Source organism: Elephantulus edwardii, unplaced genomic scaffold, assembly GCF_000299155.1.
Source record: "Elephantulus edwardii isolate Elephantulus edwardi_28Jun2011 unplaced genomic scaffold, EleEdw1.0 scaffold00290, whole genome shotgun sequence".
NCBI lineage: Eukaryota > Metazoa > Chordata > Mammalia > Macroscelidea > Macroscelididae > Elephantulus > Elephantulus edwardii.
The window spans coordinates 1,810,764-1,832,248 of NW_006400040.1; the positions used below are offsets into that span (position 1 = coordinate 1,810,764).

The following is a 21,485-nucleotide window of genomic DNA, read 5'->3' on the forward strand; positions in this document are numbered from 1 at the left end:
AGTGTCAGAGACGGTGTGATTGGCACAGGACAGAGCGGAGTTTAGGGCTGTTGTACATAGGGTCGCTATGAGTCGCAAGTGACTCGACGGCACATAACAACATCAACAACATTGCCTTTTCTGTCTCTTAGAAGAATAAGTCTCATATTTATATCTGAATTGTATTAGACATGTAGAGTGTTTTTGGTAGGATTGTAATTTTTAAAATGTTGAAATCTTAACATCCATAAATAGGGGATATTTTCCCATTTACTTAGGTTTCATATTTCTTTTTTTTTCTAATTAAGAGAACATTGCATTTTAGCACACAATATTGCATACAGGTCCTTGAAGAGGGACATCGGGCTTGGTAGGGTGGAGGGGCAGCACAGAAGGGGGAAGCCCTTATGAGGTGGATTGATTCAGTGACTGGGGTAATTGGGAAGGGTGCATCAGAGATGGTGCCGTTGGCACAGGACAGAGCAGACTTTAGGGCTGTTGTACATAAGGTCTCTATGAGTTGCAAGCGACTCGACAGCACATAAGAACAACAACATTGCATACTGTCATTGTAGTATGTGTTTTCACAGTAACTTATTTCCACATAAAATTTAAATGTTAAATTTAAATTTAAAAATTTAAATGGCCAAGCATCTCTATCTTACTATGATAAGAAAGCTAGACATAGTTATGCATCAGATGCTTTAAGCACGGGGGAACAACAGTAGAGCACTTCAGTTATATTGTAACAGTATCTGCATTCATATTGTTTCTTATACTAATGTTCTGTAGTTTTGCTTATGAAATCTTTGTTCTTGTTGCTGTTGTGTACCTTCTATTTGGAACTGATCAATAGCTGACCCTCCAGAGGCAGTTAATTGCACAGGAGGAGGTTGCCCATCTTTCTCTTGCAGAGCAACTAGTGGTGGAATTGTGCCTTTGGAATTGCCGTGCAGTTTCTTACCACTACTCCACCAACTTTAATGTCTCTAATTAAATTTCCTCTCAAGTATTTTATCTTATAGTTGACTATTATAAATGATATTGATTTCTTGGTTTCTATGTTTTCTTTGTTGATGTAGAGAAATTCCACTGATTTTTGTGTATTGATCTTGCTTCCTGACTCTTTACTAAATTGATCTACCAGGTCTAACACTGTTTTTGTTGAGTCTTTAGTGTTTTCTTTGTACATTACCATACTGTCTGCATGTAACAACAGTTTTACCGCCTCTTTATCAGTTCCATGCCTTTTATTAGCTCGTCTTGTCTTATTGCCCTAGATAGTACTTTCAATACAGTATTAAGTGGTGATAATGGACATACTTGCCTGGTCGCAGTTTAGAAGAGGAGTGCTTTTAGTCTTTCTCCATTGAGAATGATGTTGACTCAGGTTTATTTATATACTTTTCACTATGTTGAGGATATTACCTCCTATTCCTATTTTATTCAGTGTTTTGATCAAGAAGCATTGTTAGATTTTATAAAAGACCTTTTCAGAGTTAATTGATAGGATCATGTGGTTCTTGTGCTTTCTTTTGCTAATGTTATTACTTTGATTGTCTTAGATTGAACCATCCTTGCATTTCTTTTATGAATCCCATTTAGACATGATGAATTTTTTTTTAAATACTGTTAAATTCTACTGGCCAGGAATTTGTTAAGAATTTATCATCTATAATTGTGTGATATATTGGTCTATATTCTTGTTTTTGTTATTATGAGCCTTTGAGTTGCCTATGACTCATAGTGATCATATGCACAACAGCCCTAAACCTTGCTCTGTCCCTTGCCAATCTTATTGTCTCCGATACACCTATCCCCATTACCCTAATCACTGAATCAGTCCACCTTATCAGAGGTCTTTTTCTTCTACATTGTTCCTCCACCCTCCCGAGCATGATATCCTTCTCCAAGGACGATCCTGCCTTGGAAGATGTTCAATATGTGTCAGAGAGACCTTCAGAATCCTTGCCACAAGAGCAGCCTGGCATCACCTTCTCTACAGCAAACTTGTTTGTTCTCCTAACAGTACATGATATAGTTAATACTCTTCTCGAGCAACACAGCTCAAAGGAAGCAGTTTGCATTCTATCATCCCTAGTCATTGTCCAGCTTTCTGAAGCATAACAAGTAATTACAAAGACACACCTTAGTCTCCAGACTGACGTTGCTGCTCTTCAGTACTTTGCAGAGGTCTCTGACAGCAGATTTTCCCAATGCAATTCATCTTTTAATTTCCTGGCTGCTGGTACCAAGAGTGTTGTTTGTAGAGCCAAGCAAACTGAAACTGTTGACCAGTCTCAGTCTCTTCACCATGCATCATGATGATACCAATTAACCCAATGGTGAGAATCTTTGTTTTCTTGATGTTGCGCTTCAATCCATATTAAAGGCTGCAGTCCTTGACCTTCTGCAGCAAGCTCTTCAGTCCTCAGTTTCAGCAAGCAGGGTTGTGTCATCTGCATAATGCAGATTGTTGTTGAGTCTGCCTCCTATCCTGATGCCACATTTCTTCTCATAGAGCCCAGACTCCTGGATAATCTGTTTCACATACAGATTAAAATGATATGGAGATAAGACACATCCTTGGCATACACGTTTCCCAATTTTGAACCATGCAGTATTTCCCTGTTCTGTTCTGACAACTGCCTCCTGGTCCAAGTATAGGTTTCATAGAAGTACAATCAACTTTTCTGGAATTCCCATTCTTCTCAGAGTCAGTTTATTGTGATCTACACAGTCAAATGCCTTTTCATAATCAATGAAACACAGATAGACATTCCTCTGGTACTCTCTGCTTTCTGCCAAGATCCACCTGACATTAGCTATAGTATCCTTAGTGCCACTGCCTCTTCTAAATCCAGCCCGCACGTCAGGAAGTTCTCTGTTGATGTACTGTTCCAATTTTGTATTATTTTCAGCAGAATCTTTCTTGCATGTGATATCAGTGATACTGTTCGGTAATTTCCACACTCTGTCAGATCATCCTTTTTTTGGAATAGGAACAAATACAGATATCCTTCAGTCAGTTGGCCAGGTGGGTGTCTTCCACATTTCTTGGCACAACTTGGTGAGCACACTCAGCGCAGCATCTATTTGTTGAAAGATGTCAGTTGGTATGACATCAATTCCTGGGGTCTTGTTTTTTGCCAATTCTCACAATTTGTCTGTAGTTTTCTTTTTTTTTGTGATGTCTTTGCCTGGTTTTGATATTAGGGTTATTATGCTTGCTTCATAGAATGACTCTGGAAGTGTTTCTTCTTTTTTTATTTTTAAAAATAATTTCAGTAGAATTAGTGAAAGGTCATCTTTGAATGTTTGGAAGAATTCACCTGCAAAGCAATCTAGATCAGGACTTTTTTAAAAAGGGAATATTATTATTACCTGTTCAATATCTCCTTTTATATGGATATTTTTAAAATATTGTTCTATTTCTGTCAATGTCTATTTAGGAAAGAGTGTGAGTTTCTAGCAATTTGTCCATTTCCTCTAGGTTTTCAAATTTGTTGGATTATAAGCTTCCGTCATATTCAATCATTGTGATTTTAATTTCAGCTTGTTCTGTTGTGATGTTATCACTTTCGTTTCTTATTCGAGTTATTTGTGTCCTTCCTTTCTTTTCTTTTACTAAGTTTGTCAGTAATTTGTCTATTTTATTGAACCTTTCAAAAACAATACAGCGCCTGATCTTGTTGATTATTTCAATTGCTTTTCTATCTCTTTGCCATTTATTTCAGCCTTTTTCCTTATAATATCCTTTGATTAGTATGCTGTAATTTTTGTTTATTTGTACATAAAAACATTCCTTTCACTTCCGGTGATAACTGAGAACTCATTGTTGTATATGGTTATATCTGAAATCTTTGGTTCCTTTACTTGCCTATGTGGGCCCTTCAAAATCTTGCCACATTTTTATTCTGTCAGATGGATGAAAATTTTGACATGAAGACCTGGAATATTCTCTTAGAACAAAAAAATGGAGAGAAAGCTAAGTGTTAAATGAAATACTATTCTAGGTTACATTCTTAGAGATATTTTGATCCTGATTGTAATTTGATGTTGACTAAAATAGGCTATAAATTCAAGGAGCCTCATATAGTTAGAGCAAATTTTGCTTAGAACTTCCAAAAAGAGGTCTGGTTTCAATATGTCACCCATAAAGTTAGTTACAAGTCTTTTCTTTCAAATGACATTAACCTTTGAGGTATCTTCCACCCAGTGCATTTTCAGTGATAATCATGTTTTCTTTATTTAATGTGCATGAGACAATTATTTTTGGAGACTTAGCTTCCAAAGGTATTTGTCTCCCAGGACTTAACATAACTTTTCTGTAAATTAGCTCCTGAGAGGAGAGCTGAACTAATACCCATCAAGGCTCAAATACCCTTTCCAGTTAAGCCACTGTCTTCTTATAATTGTGTTAGAAAAATTGATGACGTTATTAATCTTTTTGGCTACAGTATCCCCTTGTGTTCTCACATGGTTATGTTTTGCCATATTTGTTACCATTCCAAGGCTGCCTGTGTGTCTGTTCAGCCTGTCAGAATTGCACACTTAAGTGCAGTTGCTTTCATTATTGTCTTCTAGCTCTCTACCCCCCCCTCCCCGCCCCCCAGATCCTTTCCTACATTAGAGTACACTGAGAGGAAAAGAAAGAGAGGGGAATTTAGGGTGTAATTTAAAAATATTTCTTTCAATTTTGTTTTGTGTACTGTTGAAATCTCAACAGTAATATGTGTATCTTGTGCTCAATGGGCCTGTTTTTATTTTGCAAAGCTAGGCAAGATAAATAGGAGAGGAGCAAACCCAGAAAATGAACCTGTCATCCTGATCTTTTCCCCATTTGCTGGCAGCAGGTCTATCAGCGAAATTGTCCAAGTGCTTCTTTATTTTAAGACATCCACGATTTGTTCTAGATACAGATACTGTTATATTCCCTTTCATTTCCCCTTGCAATGAATTCTGTTTTGTGATGTAATTATGTAAGTATTTCAATATGATAGTTTTTCTTCAGGATATGAAAAAGTTGGGGTTTTTTAACCTGTTATCATCTGTACCAGTAATTTAGTTAGCATTTAAATTAGATCTTGAAGAATACATGAGTTAGTGAGAATAAGTTTTTTTTAAATGAAACACACAGAAATATTTTTATGATCACTTTATCAATATTTGTTTCCCATTATAGGAACAAAAAGTTAAATACATCTTGAGTAGGAGTTCAATGTGAAACAAATAATTGGTGCCTAAAATAGGATGTCAAAAGGAGATAAAATTCAGAAGAAAGCCAAGATTTTCTCTTTACAAAATATTATTATAAAATCATCAGCAGAGACTCATGCAAAAAACTTGCATTTCTTTGTTAAGGGAAAGTTACAGAAACTTATTTTTGTGTTTAAGGTCTATTTCTCTTCCAACAGATCTATTTACTGTCCTTATCTGAATTTTGTATATATCAGCATTCATTTTTTTAATTAACTCTTTTTTTAATTGTGAAAATTTTACACAGAATATTAATTTTATGTTTTCATTATCTCTTTTCAAGAAAAATAATTGTCTTGTTTCACTCAAGTACACATGTACTGTGTTAATATAAAAATGATCACTATTGGTATTTTGTGATTTATCAGCACTTTTGTGCAAGCTCTGTCCTGATCTTTCTCTATGGATCTCATTTGATGCTTTTGTCCACCTTTATCTCTGAATCTATTGAATGATTCTTAATCTGTACTTCTCTGAACTTTTGTTTGAACAAGGATTTGATAATTCCATCTCTCAGTGGATATTTCTACCTAGATTTTGAACTGACATCTCAAATTCATATTGTTTTGTTTTCAGTGTTTCAATCCTTAAAATAAACTCCACTTTGGGTTTATTTCCAGAGCTCAATGCATCAGGTTTAGGACATTTTTAATACTTTCCCCCTATAATGGTATAATCTAGTGGGCAATAACTTCTAATTTGTCAGACTACTAACTAGTAGGTTTGAGCCCACTAACCAGTCTGAGGAAGAAAGTTAGGCATTCTCCTCACATAGAGATATATTGCTTTGGAAACCCACTGGAGGGTTACTTTGAATTGGAAGCAACTAGACAGCAATTGTTTGTGTTTTGGTTTAATTAGAGAAAATCAAGTGATCATTTGGCACCCACTTCCTATACAACATGCCTCTGGTAACTCTCTGAACTTTGAATAATGTCAGTAGTTGTAGAAAGGCTTCACGCCTTTTGTTCATAGGGTCACTATGAGTCCTGCTCATCTCAAAGGTTATCAGCAATAAAACAGAAAAGCAGAGAAGTTGAATGTTTATTTGTCAGACTTTTGTGATTTGATGGAGAGATAGGAAATATTTGAAGGAAGATGGAGCCACGCAGAAAACACTGTAGCTGTCCACAGAATAATATAATTTGGTAAAAATGATTATGACAAACTATATGGCAAAATCAATTTAAAACAAAAATCTGTTACTCCCACCTCAGGACTTTTTTTGTTTCCTTTCTGGAAGACAAGCTATCCTGAGAATGTTCATGGAAAAAAGAACATCATTCATTCAGTCTGAGAATGAGTCTAAAAAGAAAAAGTCCCTCTGCTTTTTATTTTTTTTTAATTTTTTTATCTTTTTGAATTTTTTAATCTTATTTCCACCCCAAGTACATTCCACTATGCAACCTTAATTGTGGACTCTTGTGATAACCATAATACTCTATCATACATTGCTTTTTAAATTATTATTACATTTTATTAGTTTTAATGAACATTTACAGGGATTTTGGGTTTTCATTCCTTCATTGCTGCACCATTCTCTCTACCCTCCTCCCCAGTTTGTTCTTCTTCCCTGCCATCCGAATGTCTGTTTTAATTGTCCAATTGCCACAGTGCTTGTCAAAGTTAGTTCTGATTAATCTCCTTTGTCGGTGTGTCCTTTGCCATTCCCTATCACTCCTCCCTGAGAGAGACTTCACCCTGATTCATAAGGAAAAGGGGATGGCGTATTCGCTTAGCTACTTCCTGCTGAAAAGGGACGCTGTGGGTTTCAGGGTGAAGATCTTCTCTCACTACTCTAAAGGGCCCCTTTGGCAGTAGGAAACACATAGACTATTATGGAGATTGATTTTGGAATTTAGATGCACTCTTATTGATTGTGCTTGGCCGTACATGTTCATATCCTTGAAGATGTATCATGGGGGTGTTGCAACCTAAAAGACACAAATTTGACTAACAAGTTATAGGTACATGAGTCAAAAATTATGGAAAAGTAAAAGAAAGGATTCTTTCATTGTTTTACAAACCCTCCCCCAGGTCCCCTCCACCATGTAGCCCTCGCTCTAGACTCCTGTGATGACAGAAATACCTAGTCATATATCTCTTTTAAACAGTTTTCTCCCTCCTCTGTTTCAGTGCAGTATACATTATTGAACCCATCTTACTCAGTCTCTCCCCAACCCCGAGGTTAGTCCCATTCTACAACAGTGGCATCATGTAATATTTGTCCTTTTGTGACTGGGATATTTCACTCAGCATAATGTTCTCCAGAGTCAACCATTTTGAATAATATTGCATGAGTTCCTTGTTTTTTAATGCAGCATAGTATTCCATTGTGCGAATATACCACAGCTTCTCTAGCCATTCGTTTGTTGATGGGCACTTAGGTTGTTTCCAACTCCTTGCAATTGTGAACAAACTTAACACACTTCTGGGGGGGGGAAACCATAAATACTAAACATTAAGTCTTCACCTTGTGGAAAATCATATTGTTACCAAATCTAAACTTGTAAAGTTTTCCACAATTTGTGAGTTGTTGGAACTTTCAATTGATTCTTTCAATTCAAAGACTCTTTTCTCTCCTAGGCTTACTGTATTCTCTGAATCAGAAGCAAGGCTTCAAGTTATATTAAGTCCATTTTATAGTCATCTTTACTTTGTTAGTTTTTCAATGATGTTATACAAAAAGGTGAAGACTTAATGTTTAGTATTTATGGTTTTCCCCCCCAGAAGTGTGTTAAGTTTTTTGTTTCTCTTGAGGGTTGCAGGTCAAAATGGCACACAGTAGGTAATTTGTGCTTTCTAATCAGCTATATTTTTCATGTTTGATGTAGCATATTTTGAAATTTATAAATACTTGTGTCACTGATATGCATTATAGCAATACATTGTATTTTATTAATTTTATAAGACAGACTAAAACAGCTAAAAAATCAGCTTTGCAGACACCTAAGACCTAAAATCATTTTAGATTATTGAGCATTTTATGAGTGAAGATTGCTTATAAAATACTTCTGCATACTGGGCAACGTTTTTAATGTGAATCAAAAGGTTTGCTCAAAAGCCAAACCAGAAAAGGGAATTTGGGCTCGTTATTGATTATAGGTAATGATGTAATTTTGTTTTAATTCTTTCTTTGTCTTACACCTGAACTGAACTGAACATTTCTTTGATGTCTTTCAGTCACATTTATTAGGAGAGTTGGAAAAATGATTGAGTAAGTTTCAATATCTCTTTAACAAGTACATAGTACTCATCCAAGTTAGAAATTTTAGATCATCTCTAATTTTGTGAAGATACATTTTCCACTTTTGTTTTTCTTTCTTCGTAGATTGTTTCTCCATGTACATCCCAGTGACTACTGTTGTTGTTGTCAGATGGTGATAAGCTTATGTTATGGATCCTTGTGCTCATGTTTTGATCACTCACTGTGGCTTCTGTTTTTCTGCAATGTAGTGCAGTTGTTTTATAGTACTTGGCACTCAACAGAAATCTAGATGGGAATGAATTATGAATACATAGCCCAGAGCTTTCATTTTACACAGATATAATGAATGCTCTCACCATTTAAAACAGATTTAAAAAGAAATGTATATGTAAATATATAGTACTAATGTATTACTATGTTCTCTTTTGGCTATATAATAAATAGCTTATTATCTGACCAAATCAAATTATTAGGTCATAGTTATTTTAAGGAATAAGATAATTAACACAGCAAGAGCATTCTATCATTAAAACATTGTAATATCTTTGTTAAACAGTTATTCTGCGGTTCAAAGATGTGATCTCTTATTACATTTATGTACAGAAGTGTGACATACATTCATCTCTCATTTTCTCTCACAGTTGACTTCAAACCTCGTGCCAGCATGGATACTGTCCATCATATGTTACTTTTTGGATGCAATATGCCTGCTTTCACTGGAAGTTACTGGTAAGGAAAATCGGTTTACAGAACAGAAGGCATTGAAAAACTTGTATTTATTACACAGTGTGCTTCTGTGCATGTAATTTGTAATTAATAAATTGGCAGACTACTTTCTGGAAAAGGAACATCATCATTCATTTGTATCATGTGATTATATGGTTTTATTCTGAATTAGTATAGTCTACTGTCGAGCATATCCATGAGTCTTTATCAGTGCCTTAATAAGTATTTATCTGCTGTAGAAAATAAAAGTTATGATGGTCCAGTCATTAAGAACTTGGCTGCTAACAAAAAGTTGATGATTTGAACTTACCAACCTCCCACAGGAAAATGATGTAACAGTCTGCTTCTGTAAGGATTTACAGCTTTAGAAACCAAATGGTGCTATTCTTTCCTGTAGAGTAGTCTGAGTAAGAACTTACTAAATGTCAGTGGGTTTGACTTTTTTGTTTATTGGTTTATTGTAGGACATACTGTGTCAAGATGCATATTACTTATAATGCAATACTGAAACTTTAAATAATAGCTGTTTTTACACTTACATTTTTAAGTTTGTGGTTCTACCTATAGAGTATGTTTCCAATCACAAAGCACTTTTTGTCTCAAAGTCTGTGTTGTGTGATCTTTATACTGTTTCATTTTTATTCTTAGAGGTATCCAAATTAGGTATTAATATCCCCATTTCATACACTCTTTTAAGTTCAAGGCAATTCAATAACTTGTTAACCTAACTCAGGTAGTAGATGCCAGACCAGGATTAAACCTAGGTTGTCTGGTCTAGTTCAATCTCAAGTTATTTCTGTCTTCTTGTTCACTTCCATTTTGCTCAAGTAACTGTTGTCATTTTCATATTTTAGATCAGTTCTCTGAGTTTATTATTACTTTAGGAATAATCAGTAAAATCTATTGTTTCTTAATCTCTAGGTATACTATATATACCTGTCATACACCAGGGCTGTAACAGATGCTGTAGAAGTTTTTAAGATAAATAATATGTGCTCTTTGCCCCCGTATATACTTACTACGTAACTCAGTCTTGAGGTATTATCTTTAAGTTTGTTCTTTGGCATTCTATCATAATTGTTTTGAGTTAATAAACTCTGAAAATGGCCAAGCATTTCAAGTTTCATATTTCCCTCCTACAATTAGAATTGTGTTTATATACCTGACAGGCCAGAACGACTGGCATGTCTTACTTTGCTTTGAATGTCCTTGCCCTTCATAAATAGGTAGATGGATAGATCCTTCCTTGTGAGCGTTAATAATCATTAGTCTAATGCAAGATGCACAGCTGCTGCTTTCCAGTTGATTTTATAATAAACAATTGCAATATGTATTTGGAATTGTTAAGAGCACAGGGCAATTAGTGGAACTCTCCATGGACCAAGTACTATCAAAACATTTGTTAATAGGCTTAAGTTATTTGATGAAAGGAACATATCACATAGGAATCCAACTCACATGGCCAAGTTCATGTATAGAGACATCAAATCAGTGTTCCAGTTTTTGCTCTTCAGTAAATTTTTGCTAATAAAATCCTGGGATTAAAAGATTATTTTGTGGAGTCTTTTTAAAAAATTCAGCAAATAATTTCTTTTTCTTTTTATGCTTTAAAATATTGCTTATGAAATTAGCAGTATTTATCTTTGGATAAGAATTATTGAAAACAGCCAAACCAGATGTAAGTTTTTAAAATCAGGCTTATTAATTTCTGATAAAAAGAATGAATGAGAAAACTAAACACTGCTTAAAAGCTATTAGTGATGTTTGTCTAGTTTGTTCTTATGTTTGAGACATGTCAGAGGATAGATAATCCTTTAAGGGCCCTTAAAATGTGTATTATTATTTTAGATATGCTGTTGTGAAATGATATAGTAACCATAAGGTTTTCAATTTAGAGAAAGAATTCAAGTAATAATTAAAATGCAACAACAATTTTAAGTAATAGGTGCATAGATAATGTTCCTAAAATTTTCACTTGAAAGACATCATGGGTGTTAGGGTGAAAAGAGCAGTGAATTAACTGGCTTAGTTCCCTGGACAAGCTGCTCAGCTTATCTGGATCTGGGTTTCTGTATTTTAAAAAAGAACTCAGAGCAGATATTTTATAAAACCTCTCTTTCTAGGGAGCTCTGGTGGCCTAGTGGCAAGAAGCTGCACTGCAATCCCAGAGGTACACAGTTCAAATCCACCAGATGCTCTGCTGGAAAAGGAGGGACAATCTCCTCCTGTACCAGTCAGATCCGATTTGACGGTACATGCACACAAAATAATAAAATAAAATAAAAAAAAACCAAACAAAAACACAAACCTCTCTTTCTAAAAACCTCTCTTTCTCAAACTCCATAATCTATGCATAAAAATTTCAAGCAAATGCTGAATCTTAATTGAGAAATTTGAGTACTAGGAATTGGAAATGTGTGGACTGGTTGACACAACTCAAGCAGGCAGCCGTGGCATTTTGACAGTTGTACTTATGTGTAACTCAAGTTCTCAGTGATACTTTACTATACAGTTCTAAAGAGATTTAAAAATATCTGCCTCACAGTCTAATCTCACTTACCTCGTGTATAGTTTATTATAGTTGGCTTTATAACCCAAGAACAAGGACAAAAATTGAGGCTGTCATTCATCTTTAAATCAAGCCCAGAGGATTTAATTTGACATTTAAAAGTATGATCTTCTAAATAAGTATTGCAAACTAGATGCAAGTCTTAAAAAACAAAACAGTCAGAGTGATCTCTGACTTACATGATCATGCCTTTCTATTTTATTTATTCTGAAAGGAACAATATTTACCATTGGGTTTTTTTTAAAATCAGCACTATATACCTTTTGAAAGGTGGCATAGTATCACCTTATATTTGTTATACTGTACACCTCTTTAGAATTAACTCGTAAGAGATCTCATGGGCTTAAATTTCCTATTACTTTGCATCTAACACCCCTAACCCCAGAACCTAAGAGGCTCAGCCCCAGAGACATTCAGTGGAATTATTTTCCAACTGTTTAGCTTTTTCTCTTCACACCTGCATTATAATACTAATCAAAAGAATCTATCAGTGTCAGAAGTCTGTCCCTGAAATTCTGAAATGTTTAGTCATCACATTTTTTTATGGGTTTTGTGTGGGTTATTTTTTTTATAGTCGCATGTATATTCTTCAATTTCTCTTGGATATAGACAGTTTTTGATGAAGAATCTCAAATATCCACATACATTTTAAGTTAAAATACTATATATTGTTGTTGTTTGCCTTTGAGTCAGAACTGACACATAGCTGACCCTTCAGAGGCAGTAAATCACATGGGAGGAGATAGCATATCCTTCCCTTACAGAGCAACTGATGGATTCTAACTATGCGTTTTTGCAATTGCAAAGCAGCCTCTTAGGGCGAGGCCACCAGAGTTCCCTTAGTGTGCACTAGGGTTACAGATTATAAAAAATATATTACATATATATTTTATAATATATAATAACAGTAAGTATTGGTGCTCAAAACTACTGAGAATTCATACATGTTCCTGGGGAAATCTTTAAGAAAACACAGAGCTTTCAGTGAGAGAAAAAAAGGTAATAGGAAATGTCACTTAGAGCACTGAAATGTCAAGCTTAGATATCTTCTCTTTCCTGTTTTGTTAGCTAGACTTTCCTCCTTTTCGCTTGAGTGTTCTGTTTTCACTTGGTTGGAAAATAGGTATGTGTCTTTAATATAGAAAACATTTTTCCCTGAAATTATGAAGTTATAATTCATCCTCTGTCTTCAGGCAGCACTTTTAATATAGAAGCAAAGTGCTGTTCTGATGATGTTTCACTGTTGTGCTGCCCTCGTTTGCTCTTTGTAATTGCCTCTTTCTACTGTTCATTAAAATATATTTACAGTTATATTAAGTTTACATGAAAATAGTAGACACAGCATGAAGCAGTTTTCATTATGTAGTCATTTTAATTTTAAAGTGTTTTTTTCTCTACACATATCTTGGTCTTTTGTGTCTCATTCCAAATTAGCAGCTCACACTGGTAATGTGTCTAGTTAATTATATGCATGTGCATTTAAATTGCATACATTGATGTGAACCTTTTAATATACTGTGGGGTGGTCCCTTTATAGATAGAGTGGGCCTGGTGCTCAGTTCCAAATTAGCATACCTCTTAGATGCAAATAAGAACCAGCTGATAAAAAAGCAGAGGCTCTGCTGACCCATGTGAATAAGACAACAAAATCTGTCAGGTGGAACCCTAATACTTTCTTTCTTAGGGTTTTAAGGAAAGAGACAATTAACTGCATTTAGGGACCAACGGAAAGTAATAGCACCAAGACTGGGGCAAGCATTGCTGTAGTTTGATTTGCTGGACCCTGTTGGTGCCAGATAACTTAGTTCTAAGCTTGGCAATTCTATGATTTGCAGGCGATAAGTCATAAGTGGGCAATACTGTTTAGTGTTGTTTCTTTGAAAAAAGAAACAAAACTCATATCTTTTTGCCACTGAGTCAGATCAACTCCAGGGACTTACACAGGCTGTAAATTGCACAAAAGATTGCTCATCTTTCTCCTGTGAAGCCCCTGGTGGATTTGGGTTACAAAACAGGAGTCCCTTTTGAGTTCCTACAGACTAAGCCACCAGAGATACTATGTGTTGTTTGGGGTCAGTGAGTAATAGAAATGCTGAAAACTTGGAAATTCAAGTGTAAAAATCTATTACTGCTCTCCTCTAAAATACAATGAGTCCTTAAAAGTACTTAGAAATGAAAATAATTGGTTTATCTCTTCTATGAATAACTTTATTTAGGGAGCTATGGCGGCATAGTCTGTAGTGAGTTGCACTCCTGATTCAAAGACTGCACCTCTTCAATAGTTTGAATCCACTACTCGGCTCTAAGGGAGAAAGTCGGGCAGTGTCTTCCTATTGTTCCTATTACAGCCTCCCAAAGCCAAAAGAAGGTTGCTGGTGAGTCAGAACCAATTCGGTGGCAGTAAGTTTGAGCTTGAGTTATGAATGACTTTCTTCATTCTGTTGGAGAAGAGTAGTGAACATGCTGTAGACTGCCAAGAGAACAAACAGTTCTCTTCTGTAGAGGGTGAAGCCAACTAGCTGCTTGGAGGCAAGGATTTCTAAACCACATTTCACAGAGTTTGGGTATGTTGTCAGGAGGGACTGGTCCTTGCAGAAGGACATCAAACTTGGAATGGTGGAGGGTCAAGACAGGAGAGGAAGACCCCAGATGAGATGTATCAACAGTGACTGAGGCAGTGGGTTTTCTCATGATAGGGCAAGATTTAGAGCTATTGTTCATAGGATTGCTATGAGTCGACATCACATAACTCTAAAAGGCAATTTTTTTACAAATACTTATTCACTGTTGAGCTTTTCAAGCACTGAACATCATATTTTGATCATACTAATTGTTCTGGCATTTGGAGTAATACTGATGTGTCCTCCTTTCCCCCCCCCCGTAACATGTTGACTTGTACATTTTCTGTTCTGCTGAGCACAAGGAGTTAGGGATTCATGAAATTTTTCTTACTCGCTCATCCTTATTCATTGTCCAGATCTCAGATGCATAGCAAGTGATTGAAAAGACCATAGCCTGTATTAGATGCACCTTAGTTCTCAAACTGACTTCATTGCACCTCAATAATTTGAAGAGGTCTCTGACTGCAGACTTTCCCAGTGCAATATGTCTCCTAACTGCCTGACTGCTGGCACCAAAGGTGTTTATTGTGGACTCAAGTAAGAGGAAGCTGTTGACAGTTTCAATCTTTTCTCTATTTTGATATTGCCTATATGTTTGTTGTTGTTATGTGCTGTCGTGTCACTTGCAACTCATAGTGACTCTGTGTGCAACAGCTCTGAACACTGGTCTATCTTGTGCCAACCTTATTGTCTCTAACACACCTCTCCCCATTACCCCAGTCACCAAGTCAGTCCCTCTCATCGAGGGTCTGCCTTTCTTGCACTGTCCCACCTCCCTCCCAAGCATGATGTTGTTCACTCATTGAAACATGCCCAAAGTATGTCAGATGAAGTTTCAGAATCCATGCTTCCATGGAGCAGCCTTATTTCACCCTCTGTAGGATGAACCTATTTGTTCTCTTAGCAGTCCATGGTATATTTAGGTACTCTTCTTCAGCACCACAGCTCAGAGGCCTCGATTTTCCTTTTATCATCCCTAATCATTTTCCTTGGAAGGAGGAGTGGCATCCACTTCCATAATAGCTTGCCTCCGGAAACCCTGTGAACCTGGAGAGAGGATGAAAGGTACCCAGGCGTCAAGGACTCTCCTTCATAGGGTCGCTGTGAGTCACCTGTGACTCGACGGCACTTAACAACAACAACAACAATCATTTTCCATCTTTCATACATAGCAAGTAATTGCAAAGACTATGGCCTAGAGTAGGCACATCTTAGTCTACAGACTGACATCATACAGTCAATCTTTCCAAATAATTTTCTTAGCATACAGATGGGTTAGGTATGAAGAGAGAATAATAGCCTGACACACTCCGTTCTTAATTTTAAACCATGCTCTTTTCACATAACAGCTTCTTGGTGTTAAGTATCGGTTTTGAGTACAATTAAGTGCTCTGGATTCCCATACTTCTCAATGTTATGAACCACACTGTCAAATGCCTTTGCATAGTCAATAAAACATAAATATACATTCTTCCAGTATTCTTTACTTTCATTCAGAGTCTTTTTGACATCAGCAGTGATATCCCTGATGCCATGATCGCTTCAAAATCCTTCTTGAATTACTGGCAGTTCCCTATCTCCCTGTTATTGTTCTAGCTGTTTTTTAATTATCTTCAAGCAGTATTTTGGTTGTATGTGATATTAACGATATTGTGTGATAGTTTCTGTATGTCTGTTGGCCATCTGAATATCTTCCTTTGGGAAAATTCTTTCCATGTCTTTGGTCCATTTTGTAATTATGTTATCAGTCTTTTTTTGTGTGGAGGCTTTGTAGGATTCTGTAAACTTTTGATAATAGACTCTTGTCTGAAATAGTATTGCCAAATGTTTATTTTTTCCCAGTCAGTAGGTTTACTTTTCACTCTGTTGGAAAATGTAATCCCATGTGCCATCTGTGTTTTTAAAGGATGTTTGCAGTGAATAAGTCATTGAAAAGACAAAATTCAATCATTTTATTTACACCCTAATTTCTATCACCAGCACTTTCTGACTACAATTCCTTCTTCATTGTTTCCTACTTTTGCATTCCAATCACCAATTATCATTATTAACACATCTTGACTGCATGTTTGGTCAATTTCAGACTGCAAGATTTCATAAAAATTTTCAATGTTCTCCTCTTTGGCTATAACTGTAGAAGTATTTATTTGAATAATATTTGTAATAACAGGTCTTCCATGTATATGTATGGGTAATGTCTTATGACTTAGAATGGTGTATTTCATGAGAGAACTTGAAATGGACTTTTTTGACTGTGAATGTTACACCTTTCTTCTTCTGTTTTTTTTTTCCTTTTTTTCCCGCTCCCAGCATAGTATATACTATGTGATTATCTGATTGAAAGTGACAAAGCTCTAACCCATCTCATCTCACAAATGCCTAGCATGTCAGTGTTCATCCATTCCATTTCATTCTTCACAGTTTCTGGTTTTCTAACATTCATGCTTCTTACATCTCATATTACAATTTTTGCCACTATTTTTCCTCATTTTGATTGATTTCCAATCTGGCCCCTGCCACTAAAATTATAACTATCTGTGTTCTTTCGCTATACACAGGGTTTTCAGAGGCCTTTTATTTAAGATGTAGATGGCCAGTCCTACTTCCTCGTCTGTCTTAATCTGGGAGCTCTTCTAAAACCCATTGTACATGGATAACCCTCCTGACATTTGTGATTAACAGTTGATAGGGCCCTTGGGCCTGGTGTGGAGGCTGTTTTGCTTTTTGAGGTACAGCACTAAATTGTCATTTATTGTATTTAGGGAACACATTGTTCTTATTGGTACAGTACTTGTCTATCAGTTTGCTGTACATAGAGAACTTGTGAGTTGCTGTGATGCTGAAAGCTATGGCACCAACATGCCAGATTCTTCATTAAGTACTCTAAAATGTGTCTTTGAGTGCAATAGCAAAATTAATTCATAAAGTCCTGCTAGACCAAAATAATTTTGTTCATTTCTTTTTATTTTGTTTTATGAGTTATATTACATTTAGGGATTGGGCAATGGACCAGTTCATTAAAATAAGCTGATTTCTGTGTCAGTCTTCTAGTTACCAAGGATTGTGCTTATTGCTAATATTTAGGTAGCCTGGACTAGAAGAGTCTGTTAGGCGACTTGTTCAGTTCTATTTGACAAGTCTCAACTTGAATATTGATCAATGTCTTTTGTTACCCCAGTATCATCAAATCCCTTTTCACCTCACCTCCTCCTTTACTGTCACCCTCATCTGTAGACTCTTATTTGCTGTCCTATTGGGACATATTGTTCTTCTATCAATTGTTTTCAGGTTGATCCTCCTTTTTCCTAATCTTTCTCTGTGTGAATTGATTGTACCTCCAATTTCTACTCTCCCCATCCGCAGACATCCCCTTGTTACCTTCCTGTTTTCACAGCAACAGCCTAATGTAGTATTTGTCCTTTTGTGACTGAGTTATTTCAAACAGCATATATATCCTTTTGACTCACCTATGTTATGTATCCATTTTTCTGTTGGTAGACATTTGGGCTGTTTCCGTTTTCTTGCTTTTGTGAATAATGCTGCTATGAACATAAGTGTACATATCTCCTTTGAGTATATTCCTAGGAATGGAATAACTGAGTTATATGGAGTTTCTGTATGCATTTTTTTTTTTTAGGAAACATGAAAGCGCCTTCATAATGATTATACCATTATACAATCCTGCTTGCAGGGTGTGGGAGCTACAATCTTTCCAAATCCTTACCAAAATCTATTGTTTGCTAGCTTGTTAAACTTTGTTAACTGCCGCTGAGACGGTATTTAATTGTTATCTTGATTTGTAGCTCTCTACTTGCTAGTGATTTTTAACATTTCCTCATGTGGTTGTTGGCCTTATAAATGTCTTTCTGGGAAAGAGTCTTGTTAAGTCTTTTGTCCATTTTGTTCTTGGTTTACCAGTCTTTGTCTTCTGAAAGTACTGTAATACTCTGTAAGTTTGAGTTAGGAGTCCTGTGTTTGAAATGTCAAGTATTTTTTTCCCCAACCTGTGAGCTTCCTTTTCATCTTTTTAGGAAAATATTTGATGCACAGGGATTTGATATTTAGGAAGCTCCATTTGTTCAGTTGACTGTGTTTGCAAGCATATTTCATGTCATAGATTAGGGCTTCTAAATTTTTTCTTTTCTCTGATGATCTTTATGGTTAGATGGCCAGTTTCACCAGTACCATTTATTAAAGAAGCCATTGGTCCTCATTTAATGGAGTTTTTTTCCTTGTCAAATTCCAATTTACCATAGGTAGATGGGTTGATTTCTTGGTTCTCAATACTATTCCACTGATCTAAGTGTTTGTCATTGTATCAGTACCATACTGTTTTGATTATTTGTTGTTGTTGCTGTTGTTATGTGCCGTCTAGTCGCTTGCGACTCATAGCGACCCTATGTACAACAGCCCTAAACTCTGCTCTGTCCTGTGCCAGTCACACCATCTCTGACACTCCCATCCCAATTATCCCAGTCACTGAATCAATCCACCTCATAAAGGGCCTTCCCCTTCTGCACTGTTCCTTCACCTTACCAAGCATGATGTCCTTCTCCAAGGACCAGTCTCTCCTCACAACATGTCCAAAGTATGTTAGACGGAGCCTCAGAATCCTTGCCTCCAAGGAGCCACCCGGTTTAACCCTTTCCAGGATGAATCTGTTTGTTTTCCTAGCAGTCCATGGTACCCTCAATACTCTTCTCTAGCACCACAGCTCAAAGGCATCAATTCTCCTTCTATCCTCCTTGGTCATTGTCCAACTCTCTGATGCATAACAAGTGATTGCAAAGACCATGGCCTCTATCAGACGCACCTTAGTCTCCAGAGAGGTACCATTGCTTTTCAGTACTTTGGAGAGGTCCCTAACAGCAAACTTTCCCATGGCAATGTGCCTTTTAATTTCCTGGCTGCTAGTGCCAAGCGTGTTGACTGTGGAGCCAAGCAAACTAAAGCTGTGAACAATCTCAATCTCTTCACCATCCATCCTGATGTATTATGTATTATGGCTATTTTGAGATCAGGGAGCATGATGATCGATTCATTTTCTTAATCTTACAGTGTAAGGATACTGTGGTATTGTATATCAAACTGCTGCTTTTTAATGATTACTTTTATTAAGTTTTCCTAGTTAAACATCCTTCTAATTACTGTATTAATGCATACACATTACATTGAAATTCACAGAGGATTTTCTGAATTGGGAATAATGTTCTATGGAGGGTGAAGCCAGACTGCTCCTTGGAGGCAAAGATTTTGAAGCTTCGTCTGACATACTTTGGACATGTTGCAAGGCAGAGTAAGTCCTTGGAGAGGGATGTCATGCTTGGAAGGTTGGAGGGACAGTGTAGGAGAGGAGGACCCTTAATGAGATGGATTGATTCTGTCACTGGGGTAATGGGGATAGGTGTGTCACAGACGATAAGATTAGAAGAGCTAGAGCAGGGTATAGGGCTGTTGTACATAGGGTTGCTATGAGTCGCAAGAGACTTGATGGCTCACAACAACAACAACAACAACAACAACAAAGTTTATAGAATAGTTAGTGGGATTTGAATACTTGATTCATATTGGATGCAGTTTTAAAAAGGTATCCCATATATACCATTGATTTTATGATGTTTTTCTTAAAGAAAATTTATAACTTCCCATTGATTTTCCTAGCTTTGGTTCTGTTACGTATTTCATACATTAAAATTGGAATTTAATACCACTCAAACTTAACTTGAGAGAATGACAGTTTTCTTTTTTTAAAGAAGTATTTTTTTAACCAAAAGAAAAAGTGAGTTATCAGTTCTGATCTTCACTGAGTAACCTTGGCTTTTAAATAGCCTTTAAAAGATACAACTAGAGAGTACGTTAACAGTCCATCATGCTTTATTTGGATAATTCAAAATGACAGGCTAGCACTTTTAAGTACTTGGCACAGTCAGAATATATTCATGCCATCCAAATGGTTTCCCCATGGGTGCAAGGTGAAAAGGGTTCTATAGCAAAGGTTCAGGTGACCAGAATAGTTTTATTTTCAAATGTTAAATCTCCTAACTTTTACTGTGAATATTAAGAAATCACAAGAGAGTGATGTGAATCTTTTCACAATTTACTTAATTGGGAGGAGCTTTTAGGAGAACTTTTTAAATTATAAGAATAAGAAACTTGGTTGATGAGGCCTGAAACTGAAAGTCATTGATCAAAAGTTACATTGCTTCCTTGATTTAAAACTTCTTAATTGTTGCTATTGTTGTTGTTATGTGCTGTCAAGTTGCTTTCAACTCATAGCAACCCTGTGTACAACCCTATGTCCTAAAGCCCGCTCTATCCTGTGCCACTCACTGTCTCTGACACACCTATTCCCATTACCCCAATCACTGAATCCATCCATCTCATCAAGGGACTTCCTCTCTTGCACTGACCCTCCACCTTCCCAAACATAATATCCCTCATGAAGGACTGGGCTGTCCTTGTAACATGTCCAGAGTATGCCAGAAGAAGCTTCAGAGTCCTTGCCTCCAAGGAGCAGCCTGGTTTAACCCTCTCTTGGACAAATGGTTTGTTCTCCTAGCAGTCCATGGTATATTCAATACTCTTCTCCAGCACCACAGCTCAAAGGCATCAATTCTCTTTCTGTTATCCCTAGAATAACAAAAATGTCCTCTATTTTTATAAACGCCTTTTTGGAAAGCCTCAGTTAATACTATCTTTTTCATGTCGACCATTTTATGTGGAGGAAGTATTATGTGGTTTCCACGTAAAATGGAAAATAGAGGACTGAAAATTAAGAAGTCCAAGAATTTTATTCACATCACTATATAATTCCATCATCATCTCAGTTATGGAATTCAGTTCTATTGGCTTGTTATTTTCTCTTTTCATATTTTACCTTCTTATTAATTAATATAGAGGATATATTTAACTTGCCCAGTTTGCTTCAGTGTTTCATTCTTTAGTCAGTTTTGAGTTTTAATTAAAAAAATTCACTATCCTGCATTGAAAAACAAGGAACTCATGCAATATTATTCAAAATGGGTGAACCTGGAGGACATTATGCTGAGTGAGGTATCTCAGTCACAAAGGGACAAATGCTATATGGTGCCACTGTTGTAGAATGAGGCTGGCATTGGGGTGG

The 21,485-nt window shown here is 36.3% G+C and overlaps 1 protein-coding gene across 6 annotated transcripts in view; it reads left to right on the top strand.

Moving 5' to 3' along the window:
- PAM (peptidylglycine alpha-amidating monooxygenase) overlaps nucleotides 1–21,485 on the top strand; it is a 313,806-nt gene that overhangs the window by 104,946 nt on the left and 187,375 nt on the right. For all 6 annotated transcript variants that reach the window (XM_006900674.1, XM_006900675.1, XM_006900676.1 and 3 more), the window contains one exon: nucleotides 9,088–9,175. In XM_006900674.1, the coding sequence (XP_006900736.1) occupies nucleotides 9,088–9,175 (88 nt within the window). The remainder of the gene's footprint in view (nucleotides 1–9,087; nucleotides 9,176–21,485) is intronic.